At 50.9% G+C, this 14,467-nt stretch overlaps 1 protein-coding gene across 2 annotated transcripts in view; it reads right to left on the minus strand.

The window, feature by feature from the left end:
• The window catches only part of Steap3 (STEAP3 metalloreductase), a 42,583-nt gene that overhangs the window by 23,144 nt on the left and 4,972 nt on the right, over nucleotides 1–14,467 (minus strand). Inside the window, exon 1 of one of the 2 annotated variants that reach the window (XM_033757155.1) lies at nucleotides 8,145–8,544. The exons of the other annotated variant lie outside the window; for it this stretch is intronic. Coding sequence (XP_033613046.1) covers nucleotides 8,145–8,163 — 19 coding nt within the window. The 5' untranslated portion in view covers nucleotides 8,164–8,544. Of the gene's footprint in view, nucleotides 1–8,144; nucleotides 8,545–14,467 lie in introns of those variants that run through there. 2 annotated transcript variants of the gene reach the window in all.

Genomic DNA, 14,467 nt, shown 5'->3' on the forward strand with positions numbered 1-14,467 from the left:
TGCCAGCAACTGCCCAAGCCGCTTGCTCCTGGTGACACACACATGGGCAGGCACACAGCCCATGGTTTTATTGCATGGGCAGCAATAGCCCTGCAGACATGGAATTGCACAGGGAGGCCACTGTTTTCCCTATGGGGGCAGAAATACCGACAAAATGCAGCACACACTTTAAGAAGCCATCATATCCTCCAGGGATCACCCCAAGTGCTTGCACTTTCTACTATTGTTTTTTTTCTCCCAGTGCTGGGGAAACCAGGGCCTTGTGTATGCTGTTATGATTTTTAAAAAAAGAAAAAAAATTTTTTTTTTGAGACAGGGTCTCACTATGTAGTTGAGACTGACCTGGAACTCACTACGTAGCCCAGGCTCGTCTCAAACTCACAGCAATCCTCCTGCCTCAGCCTCCTGGGTGCTGGGATTACAGGCGTGCGCCACCACACCCAGCTATGCCTTATGCTTTTATGCAACGTTTCTGGAGGTTCTCTGCCTCCGCCCTCATTGTCAGGATTTAGTCAAAGCTGTCGGTCTGCCTGTGCAAGCCCCTTCCCCACACCCCAAGCCCTGCCGATAAGAAATCCCCAGAACGCACTATCAAAAAACTGAAATGACAACCCACAGAATAGGAGAAAAATGTGGCCAGTGGCATATCTGATAAAGGACTTCTTTCTAAATATATAAAGAATTCAACTCTTATAACTCTATCGAAGGCAAACAACCTATGTGAAAATGGGCAAAAGATTTGAACAGACATTTCTCCAAGGAGCAAAAGATACTTTGCACGGTTAGCCCTTAGGGAAAAGCAGATTGAAACCCCAATGAGATGCCAATTTACAGACACTGGGGTGGCTGGAATGATAATAAAAAGTAGTTAGCAGCAAGTGTGAGGAGGCAGGGAAACCAGAGTTCTAGAGCACTGTGAGAAGATGAAATGGTGCTACCTCAGGGGAAAGGATCTGGCAGCTCCCCAAAAGTCTGAGCAATTCCACTGAGGTACGGACCCAGGAGAAATGAAGACATATCCACCTGAGAGGTGTACCCGAGGTTCGTTGCCCATTTTTCAGGGGAGCCCGGAAGTAGAAACAAACCAAAAATCCATCAACTGTGGTTAACAGAGGGTTACATGCACACGACGGGAGGCCAGCTAGCCGCAGAAACTGTTCATGCCTGCTCCAACATGGAGGAAGCTTGCAAGTGTTATGCTCAGTGAAAGAACCTGGTCAAAAAGGCCCACATGGCAGTGTACGGTCACATTTATACAAAGCGTCTATCAAAGGCAAAGCCATAGAGCTAGAAAGCGAAGTAGAGATTGCCAGGGAATAAGGGGCTGAGGGAAAAGGAGGAGTTTCTTAGAGGTGATGAAAATATAAAATTGATTGTGGTGTAGTCACATAACTCTGAATATCCTACAAACCACTGACTGCATACTTTACATGGCTAAATTGTAGGGTGTGTGAATGATAGCTCAAAAAAGCTGCCATGAAAAAGAAAAGCTGCTATTAAAAAAAATTTTTTTTAGCTTGCTGTAGTTGTGTGCGCCTATAATCCCTGCTACTTGGGAGGCTGAGGCAAGGGGACCACAAGTTCAAGGCCAGTCTGGGCAACTTAGTTAAGACCCCAAAATTTAAAAAATGGCTGGGGACATAACTCGGAAGTCCCAGGATTTGTTCCCCAGTACAAAAAAGTTCTTCTCCATTAAAAAAAAAAAAGAAGGTCTAGGGATTTAGCTCAGTGGTTCCGGTGCCTGTCTCACAAGTGCAAGGTCCCGAGTTTGATCCCCAGTACCAAAAAAAAGAAAAGTAAAGAAAAGAAACGTTCATGCCATGGACTATGACTAGTACTGTTTGTGTGAGCTAAGGGCAAATCTATTTTGGGTGAGTACTTGGGGACATTCGTGAACTTAACGCATGGACCTCAATATTGCTGGCTCTCCAACCCTTTGAAGTGTTTTCCTAGTTTTCCACAAATGTGAGCTTCCTAAGAGCATGACCTCAGACAAGTGAGATGTTTGCAACTGACACCATTCACTGTTACAGTCGGAAAGACGGGAACTTGGGCTGCACAATCCGTGTAGGCCCTGGGCTGCTGTTCCCACAGCTGCCTGCCTGCACCCCACCAGATAAGCAGACAGCCCCTCCAGGGCCGTGTGGGACAGAAGCACTGAGGTCTGGGCTCACTCCAGCCACTCCCAAGGCGGTCGGTGAGCAGAACAGATGTGTTCCAGTGGGAGCGGTAGGAGGCACACAACACCTGGGGGTTTATGTAGGGCCATGCAGCTGAAAACAAGCACACAGCTGCAAATCTGCAAGGTGGGGAATTGCTATGCTCTGAAATTCACCTAGAAATTTAATCACCATTCTGAGACCTCAAGAGGTAGCACCAGGTGGGCCTTTAAGTGCTTTAAGAGGGAAAGCCACTCATGTAATGATTAATGGGTTAATGGGTTATCTGCAAAGTGGATTTGCTATAAAAGCCAGCTGGACTAGGTCTCTTGCCATGTGATGCCCTGAGCCACCTCAGGACTGCCAGCAAGAAAGATATCACCAGACGAAACCCCTGGACCTTGAATCAGAACTAGGAATCAGAATAAATCTTTTCTCTATAAAGTATCCAGCCTTGTACATTCTGTTATGGCAACAGAAAAGTGAAATAAGGCAACCCTATTTCCCAAACTCTTCCTTTCCCTAATGAGGTGGAGGATCAGATCAGACCTACGAATCTCCCAATTGTACCCGCAAGCCACAACCGGTCCTTGGGAGCTTGCCTAGCCAGGCCAGGCTGCAGCCCCCGTGTAACCTCAGAATACAAACTTAGGCTGGGCGTTGTGGTACACATCTTAATCTCAGCACTCTGGGAGGCTGAGGCAGGAAGATTGCAAGTGTGAACCCAGCTTCAGCAATTTAGCAAAGCCCTGTCTCACAATTCAAAAGTGTTAAAAAGGCTGGGAATTTGGCTCAGTGTGAAGGCCCTGGCTTCAATGCTTAGGATAAGAAGAAAGAGAAGAAGAGGAAGAAAGGGAGGAAGAAGGGGAGAAAGAGGAGGTGGAAGATGAAGCAGGAGGGATGGCCTTGGGACAACATGTAAATGTTCTGGGCTAATCGGGAACTATCATTTGTAAGCGACAAGGGCAGCCAGCAAGGGCACAGCTTGGCTGCAGGCTGAGAACTTGCCAGCCAAGATGCCTGGGTGTCACTTTACCTTTCCAAGGCCAGTCTCCTCATCTACCCAGGGGGTGGTGGTACTTTAATGAGGTGCAGTGTGGATGCTACGCAAATAAGTAATGGGCTTGTACAATTCACTCAGTTTTCATTTTATTCCCCTCTCCCTAGGATTTTTTGAAAACCCTTTTGTCTGTAGAAAGCAGAAATAGATGCATCCAAATCAATAGACTTTCTGCCGAATGGAAAGTTGTACTCTTAAAAATTTCCCAAACCATGCTGAGCTAATGGCCCGGAGGTGCACACATCTCTCCCAAGACAGCTGGGGAGAGGAGACTGCTGTGTGGGACTGGAGGTTGAGGGGTAGAGGAAAGGGACTGGGCAGAGTAGGGAAAAGCTGACAGTAGGGACAGGGCATCAGGGTGGCTTGGGACTGGGGCACTGGCCTACCTTCTTGGCAAGATCCTCAGCTCCTGGATCAAGGCCACCCCAGAGGCCACCCTGCCTCCATAGCCCTTGAGAGCCACCTCCATTCCACTGGCTGGTATTTTCCCCTTTGCTGCCTCTCTCCACCCCAGACTCCAAGTGCCTCAGAGACAGGAACTGAACAAGTCTCACTTCAGTCCCCTCTGCACTCAGTGCAGGGCCAGCACACATTTGGTTAAATTGAAGTGCACTGGCTTCACCTGAAGCTTGTGAAACCTGCTCCTGGGCTCTGGGACCAGAATCTCAGATGCTGCTGGTCTGGAACCACACATTAGAAAGCTCTGTAGCAGGTGCTCAATACAGGACCATGGAAGGGGCGAGCAGGTCAGTGAATCACCTGTAGGCAAGAACCACCCCAGACCTGGCCTTCTTCCAGGTCCCTCCTGTGGGCTCAGTTCCCAGTCCCCCCAGTCCCATAGAGACCCACGGTATCAGTGTCTCCTACACTCCTGTCAGCCTACCCCACCCTGGGGTAGGGCAGAAGAGTGCTGTTGGGGATCATGGAGGTTCTGGGGGTCCCAGGTGCCCACTATAACCCTAAGAGGATATCCCAGAGGACTGAGTCTCCTGGTTGAGACGCCAGATGGCCACCTCCCATTCAGGACTATTTCACTGCCTTGATTTGAAAGCCTGGCCCAGAAAGATGGTTCATTGGAACAGTTTATTATCCCCTGCTGCCAGCATATGGGCAGGGCAAGGTGGTGGTCAGCGCTGGTTGGAAATGTGAAGAAGGAGGCCCCCATGGGCAATACCAAAGCCAGGGGCTGAGCAGCAGGGATGCCGTAGAGTCGTCTCTCCGAACCACCCGGTGGGCCTCATTCTCATGGAATCTACGCAGTGCACCCTCTGGAGTAGTGCAGTGCCTCTGAGGGGTTTTGGGAGAAAGGTGGCTACATGGGACAAACAGGAGCAAAGTGCTCCAAGGAGGGTAGGACCAGGCACTTCGGGAGCCAGGGAGGAACGGCTAACTCTGCCCAGGGAACTTGGGTATGTGGGGGGGCAGCCAGCTCCCTACAGGCCAGTTAATCCAGCCAGGCTGGAGGCCCACTGCTGAATCTGCAGCCTCAGCGTCTGGAGTTGGTTGCTTTCTTTGCTCTCCAGGGAGACTTGGAGCTGCAAACCCTGGGGCCTTGTGGGCTGTGGCTGTGCCAGCCCCTCCCCTGGCAGAATCAGAAAGAAGCCTCTGCCTTGCTCCTGAGCGGGGAGGCACAGGGGCAAAGAAAGGGCAGAGGCAGCTGAGACATACAGAGGCAGCTGCAGGGTTTCTGCCAGGAACTCAGCGGGCCTCCAGTGTCATGAGTCTCGGCCTTGGCAAAGTCCACTTTCCCCCTCTGGCCAGTCTTTTCACCTTTTTCAGGAAGCCTTTGGAGGACCCTCCCCTGTTCCCAGGCTCCACTCTCCTGTTGCTAAGCCTGGGGAGGGTCAGGCAACCACCCTCCAACTCTGCCATGGGCTAGCTCTAACTTCTGCAAGAGTCCTGAAGAGCTCAAGAGCCCAAGAGTAGCTCTTGCTTCCTCCTGGGCCAGGATGGAGGGGAGCCTCACGCCCGGACTCACGCTGCGCTTCTGCTCCATTGCCACTGATTGAATCCATGCGTTCTAGCACCCCACCAGATGGGGGTCACATTCGATTCTGTGCCTCTCACACCTAGCTCAGGTCGTGACACCCAGTAGGTACTCAATTTTGCCTGTAGCTTGAATGTCGTAACCTCTGGATTCTGTGTGGCTGAGGGCAGAGTGTGCTTGTAGCTCCTGGCAGCCTTCCCAAAACCTGTCTGGGGCTCTTGGCACCAGTGATGATGAAGCAACATCAGGAGTTTGTAACCCGACTGCAGGCTGTAATACTGTTAGACTTGGCCAACTATTTTGCTATTTGAGAAACTTACTAACACAGAGGCCTTCCTTACAGGTGAGTTCAAATACAGTAAACACATAGACTTCTGTGGCTCTGGTCAAAGCAGAAAGTCAGACACCAGATCTGGGGATCATTGGGATCCAGGCTGGTAGGGGATACCCATGGAAGGAAGCTATAAGGCTTCTGGACCGATAGGCTCCTAGGCCTGTGGGGGTGTCAGCCAGTTTCTATCAGGCAGGCTGTCCAGGGAAAGGAAGACCCAGCTGTGGCAAAGGCAGATGTGCCATCTCCTTGGTTCTTCCCAGACAGGACCAGCCTGGTCTACAGTCTCCTTTCTGGCCACTTCCTAACCAGATGTCAGGCTTTTATTTTTTTCTGCTCAAATCAAAGGGCCCTCAGGTTCCTTCCCTCCAACTAAGAAAATTCAAGTTCAAATAAGAAGGTCCAGATCTTTAAGACAGAACTGATTTCTTTCCTCTGGTCCCCTTGGTCTTTGCACACAGCTAAGAGGATGTCACTAGCCTGATCTTCCCTTAGAGAACCAAGGTGGTGGACAACAGTAGTCTGCACTACTTCTCCTATGCTAATGTTAATATTAAACCTAACGCTCTTTAATATGAATAATTCACATTCTCAGATGAAATCAATAATAGCTTCCATAAAGTCTTCCCAACTTACGGATCTGAAGTATACTCATACTCCTTGACTTAGTGTGGGGCTACATCCAGATCAGCCCACAGCAAGTTGAAAATACCCTTACTTGAGAATGCGTGGGAACCATCTCCCCTCCTGAACATCCTCTCTCAGCCACATAGCGCACCCTAAAGAGTCGGCTGTTTCCCCACATACTGAGGGCCTGGCTCCGAGCTGGGTCTCCATTCTACCACTCAGGATCATCTACATATGGCCAGCCCAGGAAAAGATCAGGTTTCTCAATCTGAAGTAGTGAACCAAAATAAACTCTTTCTCTTCATAAGTTAAAAGGTGAAATCTGAAGTATGATTTCTTCTAAATGCACATTGCTTTCATAACTGTTTTTACAAAATCCTGTTAAACCATTGTAAACTGGGAACTATCCGCACAATCTACACAAATACCAGTGCCCTCTATGCAAATAGAAGCAGCTCTCAGGGAAATCCCCTAGTTCCCAATTCCTGGTGACTGCCCAGTGTAGTAAGACAGGGCTTCCCCAGGACACAGACAAGGTCAGTCTCCCTCACAGAGGCAGTGGGAGGGTACATCTCAGTTCCCAGCCAGTACCCAGCTGGACACATCTGCAATCACCGGGAGGAACCAGGAGGCGAATTAGGCTCACAAAGCAGAGAGGTGATGGCTGTGTGTGTGTGAGTGGGGGTGACACGGGGAAGGCTATCGGTATTTCCATTACAGATGACAAAACTGAATCCTAGGCATGTTAAGGGACTTCCTTGAGGTTGTTTCTGGCCTGACCTGGATCCACTGCACCCTACTCCTGCCACGTCTCTACATTCAAGCTGCCACCCAGGTAGTGAGGATGGGTGGGTCCTTCCGTGGGTGTCACAGGTGGTCACTTGGTGGGTACGAGGTTCACGCCTACTTTCTTCCTGTCAGCTCACCCTTCTCCTCACTGGGCCGGTTCTCAGGCTGTTTCCCAAATCTGGAGCCACCTTCTACCCCAGAAACTAAGCCTCGGGTAGCACCATCCCAGGCTTTGCTCTCTCAGGCCTGAGGATCTAGGGCCTCATGTCTCTCTCCCTGCCTGACCCCTTTCCTCCTACAGCTGACAGCAGGGGAGAATACAGAGGATGCCAATCTCAAATCAGAATTTAAGAGCTGGGTGACAGCCACACGCATCTTAATTGGTGCATTTCTATTTTCTCTGTGGACATTTTCCCTTTCTGATGGACTCTTACAAACATTTTACTGTTACATTTCTTGTAATACTGCCTGGAATCGTTATTTAGACATCATAAAAAAATCATTATATTTTTAAAAGGAAGGCGGATATGTTCCCACCAAAGAGAAATCAGAAAGCTCAGGCACACACACAAACCAATGTACACACACACACACACACACACACACACACATTCACTTGCATGTTCTGTCTGACAGAAAACAGTTTTATCCCCACACCACTTTGCAAAAATAAAAGTGAACATATAACTTATAGGGCTTTTTACAAACATCTAGACATGTGAGTCATTCTAGAAATATCCGGTTCCATTATTTGCATCAGCCGTTCTATGATAAACCAACACAGAAATGGTTACCAATAAGTAAAATGTACAATCCCCAAGAGGCTTGCGTTCTACAGAAATGCATCATAAACATTAACATTTTTTTGAACAACACAAACCAGAACCCACAAAGCTGCTTCTCACTACCTGCAGGCATTGTGTGCAATAAATCCTTGGACACTGTACTCTGAATAAGCTCAGGACTTAATTGCCTGGACTCCCATCCCTCAAAAGGAGGCCATGAAAATGTGCAGATGAGAAAGTCTCACTGGCTATTTTGCAAGAACCTGGTTACACTGCTCTTTGCTACCAGTCTGGAGGCGATGCAGCAATCCAGGAGCTGTCCATTTCACTGGACTCAGCAGAGATGTGCAGGGCCTCCACTCCCTACACCACCTTGCATATGGGTCTGTGCTCTAACCAGACTCACCAATAGGCAGGTGCGACATCTGGCTATGATGAGAATCAGAAGCCCTCCGGTCTCTTGGCAACTGTAGTGTAAGATGGGCCACCACCTCTCTGATCCCCAGCCTGAATCCAGCTTGACTTCGGCTTCTCAGGAGATGAGGTGTCTGTTACGGGTCAGGGCAGCCCGGCTGCCTCCCCCTCAGCCTGTACTCCAGTTGTTGGCTGCAGGGACTCGAGCGGGAGTGGTGACTGATGCTCGGTTAGAGAGTCCACTGAGGGAGGGCAGTTCTGGCCTGAGACATCCTGTTTGGGGAGGAAACCTTGCTGGGGCTGGGAATAATTAGTGGCTCAGACTCCAGTGTCTTTCTACAGGAACTGAGGTGGGACAGCTAGAAGAATCCAGGATGCATAAAACGAATAAATGTCATCCAACACAGGGCAGACTGCTGTGTGTGTGTGTGTGTGTGTGTGTGTGTGTGTGTGTGTGTGTGGCAGGAGTTGTTGACTCCTCAGATACAAAGCCAAACATAATGGCTGCAGAAAGTGGCAATTTATCAATTTCTTCAGGGGCAATTTATTGCAATCACCATGGCTGTCATTGGCTTAGTGATAATTCTCCAAGCATTTTGTGCCGACAAAGGGTTCATTGTCATCTTTACTTGTCAGACAGCATCCACTGTGAAAAGAGAGGCAGAAAAGCAGCACTTCCAGAAGGGAAAATCACACATAATGGGGAAGGCACCCCCGTGTGCTCCTCTGCTGCCAGTACCCTTTGGTTGACCCTAGAGGCTACATCCACAGCCCCAAGGGGCCAGAGGTTTGGAGAACTCTTTATCTTTGCAGTGACTCATACCAGGTTTCATTTTAGGGAAAAGTATATTTGATTGTTTTCAACTTGTTTAACAAGTAGTGAGTGACCTTAGAGTAGGGCAGCTCCGAACAACCCCGGGCATTTGATAACCGGAATCCGTGCCCCCAGGCTCCAGAAAGGTTTCCTCTGAGATTCCCCAGAATGACCAAAACTTGCAATGCGGCCTGACCGCTGCAGCCTACTCTTGTCTCTCCTATAAGAGAGACACCTCCTGAAGGCAGGGATAGATTCAGGAATCTTTCTGAAGTCCAGCCCAGGCCAGCAGGCAGACTGACTTGCCCCTGCCTCCTTTCGGTCTCTGCCCTGTTACATCCACTGAAGTCTTGACATCCTCCTGTACCATCTGAATCTTCTATCCTTGAAGATGCAGCCCAAGCTCTTGGGCTGTGATGGACCTGTCATCCTCTACAGCTCCCTACAATCTCTCCGCTCTGAATGTAGAGGGGCAGCTGTTAGTGCCTCTACCCAGATAGACTTGGGTGTGCATTTAGGTTCAGCCACATGCTAGCTGTGTGACCTTGGGCAGGTTGCTTTCTATCTCTGTGCTGACGGTTAAGTGAAACAGTGAACTTGAAAGCCCCAAACACACATCTTCCTTGGAACTGACCTTGTTTTGCACATGGCCTTGCTTTGCTTAGGCAGCTTACTGAAGTCGTCCCCCTCTGCTGCTCTGGAGAGCCATGATCACTCTGCCACCTCAGCCGAGGGCAGGCATCTATCTACCCATCCTCAGCGCCTTCGTGTCCACACAGCTCCTCCCCGTTCTTCGCTCATTGTGCAGTTGGCAGATGCCTGTCGGGACAGAGGCTCCGGCAGTGCTTTTGGATGGCGGTGAATCTCAGAACCCACTGGAATAGTCCAGATTTCTGGGCAGCCTCAGGCCCAAGTCCCCAGTTCGGTAGACTGGCGTGCTCAGGACTCTGTTCCTATTACAGTTGCTAGGCGGCTTCTGGGTCCCCTTAGAGAAGCTGCCCGGTGTGGACGCCACACTTCCCTAGGGACACAGAGCTGTCAGGTGTGAGTAGAAAGCGGCCGTGACAGCGTGCAGTTCCTCAGGACTCCAGGTGGGCTGTGGGGCCCTGCTCACTGGGTTTTCCCAAAGACCCTGGCTGCACCCTAAGGCCCCTCAATCTCGGGAACTGCCCCTCCTTGCTGCTCCACACAACTACACCAGATGCTCAACAGAAGCTGAACAAGGGCCACACGAGGACAAAAAGAGGCCACCCTGGAACTCAGCAGCATGAGCACAGACCCCAGCCCAGCCCTTGGAAAGCCCAGTGCTTTGCAGATGGCTGCCAGCCTGGCTGCTGGACCCAGCAGTCCTGCTATCTTCCCTTCCAGTGTTGCCACCACCTTATTTCTGGCCAATTGGGAGCGATTTCTAAGGACCAGTCACAGAGGGCCTGGTCTCACCCCCTTTGCTGCTCTGGCCTCACATCCATAAGGGGCTGATGACTCCCGCGGTCCTTGCTGATGAGTCCAATATGCTACTGATCCATATTCAGCTCTGGACAGCCACTCGGGGAGCCTCAGCAGAAACCCCTCAGATGGCAGCAAGCCCACCATGGCAATGTGCGGCGCTGACTCGGGCTGGAGGGCCCGGGTACAGCCACTCTGTTCTCCAGCTGTGTATCCAGGGCCAGTTCACCCAAAAGGCCCTCATCCCAGGGGCAGATGTCCTGTCACCGGCTCAAGCCCATCAGTTAGATCACAAACCTGACTTCCCCGCTAGTCCGACGGCCAGTTCTCCAGCATCAGATACCCACAGTAACAAGAAGGGCCGCTCCATGTGACTGAAGCTGGAGAGCCCTGCTGTGACAGCCCGTGCTGCACCTGCACTTGGTAACCCTTTCACCGATCCCCACGTTCCTTCACCATTATGCCACCAGTCAGTGTTACAATCCTGGGGCTGTATTTTTTTCTATCAAGTTCAATCTCCTAATCTGATAGCTCAGGAAAGCTTTAAAAAAGGGCTGTTTGCTTGGATGCCAAGCTGGCTGTCATTAAGAGGAAAGCAGAGGTCGGAATAAGTTATAACCCGACCTCAGAACTACCAGTGCACACCTGATGCACCTCTCCAGGTGAGCCGGTGATGTGGAAGGACAACTGTGAGGAGTGGAGAACAGACGGATTCCCCAGCAACAGGGCTCTCACGTTGCTAGAGCAAATGAGCCATAGTCTGTGTAGAACAGGGCTTCTGGCAAGCTGGCAGCTGGAGGAGGGACACTTCCTGCTCCGGGTTGAGCAACAGGACGGGAGTTTATGATTCACTAGCAGCTCCCATGAGTCCCGCCCACAGCCCGGCAGTCAGCACCTCCATCTCGGAGGTGGGGAAGTGCTGTCTCTGAAGCCTTGCTAGCATTTGGGTCCTGAGCCATGCTGCAGTGGTTTTCATGCTTGTATTCAGAAATGCAGGGGAAGGCAGGAGCGTCTGGGAGTAACAAACTATAGCCAGGACACCGATCCCGGCAGAAGTGGGACTCAGCTGGTCTCGAGAGTGCCTGGCACAAAGTTAGTGCTCAAGAAATGTTGGCTGAGTAAATAAACAATGAAGCGAACTTGGACAAGCATAGAGTTTGAGGTTAGGAGTCTCAGGTTTGGATCTGAAAGAAGAGTCTGTCCCTGGGGAAGTCCCATGGTTGTGAAGAATAACACTCCATCTCCTAAGCATCTCAAAGTACAAGTGAATTCATGTGGCAGGGCATAGTGACACATACCTTTAATCCCAGAGCTGAGGCAGGAGGATTGCAAGTTTCAGTCTAGCTTGGACAATTTAGTAACTTAGCAAGTCCCTGTCTCAAAATTTAAAAAGGGGCTGGAATATAGCTCAAGACTCTAGGTTCAATCCTTGATACCACAGACACACACACACACACACACACACACACACACACACACACACACACACACACACACACACACACTCACACAAACACACACAAAAGCTCCTGTGTACACTGTGTGGTCCAGGACCTGGCACATGGAACCCTAAGTGTTCAGGTATGAGGACTGTGGTGGCAATGGTACACACACGTGGGTTGGGATGGGCCCCAGGCTGCAGCGTGCACAGGTCTGGGAACCAAGGGGCCCCGCTGCAGGGTGACGGACAGGAAGTGAGGCTTCTATAGCCCATCTGCGTGCTGTCCAGGGCCCGCCCCCACTCACTGCTTTTCCTCCCAGGCTCTATAATCATTTGCTCCACTAAGTAGGATGGAGTCAGCGGAGATGGGGTAGGAGTGGGAGAAAAGGCACATGTCCCTGCACTCCCAGGAGGAAGAAAGGAGCCAATTTGGCCTTGGGTTCTTTTTTGTTTTGTTTTGGTACCAGGGATTGAACTTGGGCCCTTTCGCTTGCGAGGGAGGAAGCGGAACCACTGAGCCAAATCCCTGGCTGGCCTTAGGTTTTAATAACTACCTACATTGGCAAACTTCTCATTTTAAATCAGGAGGCCCATTCCTGGTTATGATACTAGAAAGGAATTTCATGGAGTACTTGAACTTAGCTGCCTGCCACCTGGGCTCTGTGCATGGTAGGAAGGGCAGGAAAGGGTGGACACAGCCTCAGCTGGAAGGTGGGAGTTTTAATTCTGCAATGGCCTGCTTCCAAACCTATCCACAACCTGTTTGAAAACCATACCACCCACTGAGCTTTTCAGCTTCAGGCTGCACAAGGAGAGAAGCAGGTGGCCACATTTCTTCTCTTGGCCCAGACACTGAAATGAGAATCTTAGAAGCCACAATCTGGGGTTCATTTGTGTTCTCTAGGGAACCCATGGGTTCTAACTAGAAGAGCAAAAAGTGTGAAAGGTCCCATCAGATTAACACGCAACCCTAGGAGAAAAGAGAGAGAGGTGATACTTAACACACCCCCACAACTCAGCACTCAACATAATTAACCCCCAGACAGGCACCATAGTCCCTGCTTTATGGGGCTATCACATCCCAAGCCCCTGGCAAAGTTTACAGATGAAGAAAAAAGTTCAGAGAGCTGAAGACTTCACCATTGGCTGAGATTCAGTTTCAGGCTCACCCGACCCCAAAACCAGGTTCTCCCTACAGCCAGCCAGCAGCCTTTGCCTCACCAGGTGCTCAGGTATTCAGCTTTGGACTCTGGTCAAGAACTTTCACTTTCTAACTCCCTGAGTCCCTGTCCAGCACTCTGGTCTCTGATAAGTGAGAGGGAGGAGCCCTGGGACAAGGGCAGGTAATATGAATGGTAGCAATGTCTACCTGTTGATGTCATTAGGCTGCAGAGAGCACATCTGCTCGGCCAGGCTGGGTCCTGGGGACCTCAGCAGGGTTGGTGCAGGCTGTTCAGTCCTCAGCTGACCAGCTCACCCAGTCTGAGACCCCTGCTGACCGAGGCCAGCACCACTCCCTCCATGTCAACTGTGTGCTGTCTCCTAGGATGCCTGGCTGTGGCTGCCTGTACAGTCAAGGTCTCCTTCAAGAAGTCTTCTCCCCTTCCCCCCAGGGACACCTTCTGCCCCACTAGGTCTCTTCATGCATCTGACACTGAATAAGTAGCTGCTCCCTGGCAGACCCTCTGCTGGTCTCGGGTAACCGAGGTGAGGCTAGGCCTCCAAGTACTGATGTGGTCAGCTGACTTGGGCATTTGCATTTTTTAACAGACCTTGCAGGTGACTGAAGGGGCACATCCAGGTAAGACCTTTTGGTCTTGCAGACACACTGGACCCCAGCACTGCATGCTTTGGGCTGCCAGCATCCTCTTGAGTACACAGCTTATCTGTCCCACTACTAGGCTCAGCTGGGCTCCTAAGTCAGATAAACGTGGGTCCAAATGCTACTGCGGAGACTTGCTATCTATGTATACTTGCAAAATACTCAGTCTCTCTCAAATTCGCATCCCCATCTGTAACAAGAGATAGCAGCACAGCAGCGGTGTCTTCTTGCTGGGAGCCATTAGGTGGATGTTGGGTACAGAGGCTGACGTAACAGGGGGCCGGGCCCACACAGACACACGAACAGTACTTGCTATTAATTATATTATGGCTGCAGTCTGACGGACAGAAATACCTCCCGGGGGGTATTTCCAGAACCCCCACTCTTGCAGCCTATTTCAGAGGTGGCCCTGGTCACCCGGGAGCCCTCTTGGTGCTCTGTGCTAGGACTTAACCACATTTTTCTCTAGGTGAAGCTTTCGGCTCCCAAAGGACATTAACAGTCTTCACCTACACGAAGGGACCAAAGTTTCAGCCACACCTCTCCGGGCAGCATGCCCCCAAATTTCGGGGAAGAGGGGAGGAGGGGATATTTTCCAAGCAAGGGTCCTACGGACAGCGGCCGGCACTGGGCAGTCCAGCGTCCTGAGGACTAAGGTCCCGAGTCCCTCCCCTGGCTGGAAGCGTCTCCGAGGCCTGAGGAGGAAGATCCGGGAAGGTTCCGCCCACCGCGGCCCGCCCTCCCCTGGGACTGGCCGGACTGGGCTCCCCGGCGGGCACACGCGTCCTGAGG

The sequence above is a fragment of the Fukomys damarensis genome, unplaced genomic scaffold, assembly GCF_012274545.1.
Source record: "Fukomys damarensis isolate Sample0158 unplaced genomic scaffold, DMR_v1.0_HiC HiC_scaffold_29, whole genome shotgun sequence".
NCBI classification, from domain to species: Eukaryota; Metazoa; Chordata; class Mammalia; order Rodentia; family Bathyergidae; genus Fukomys; species Fukomys damarensis.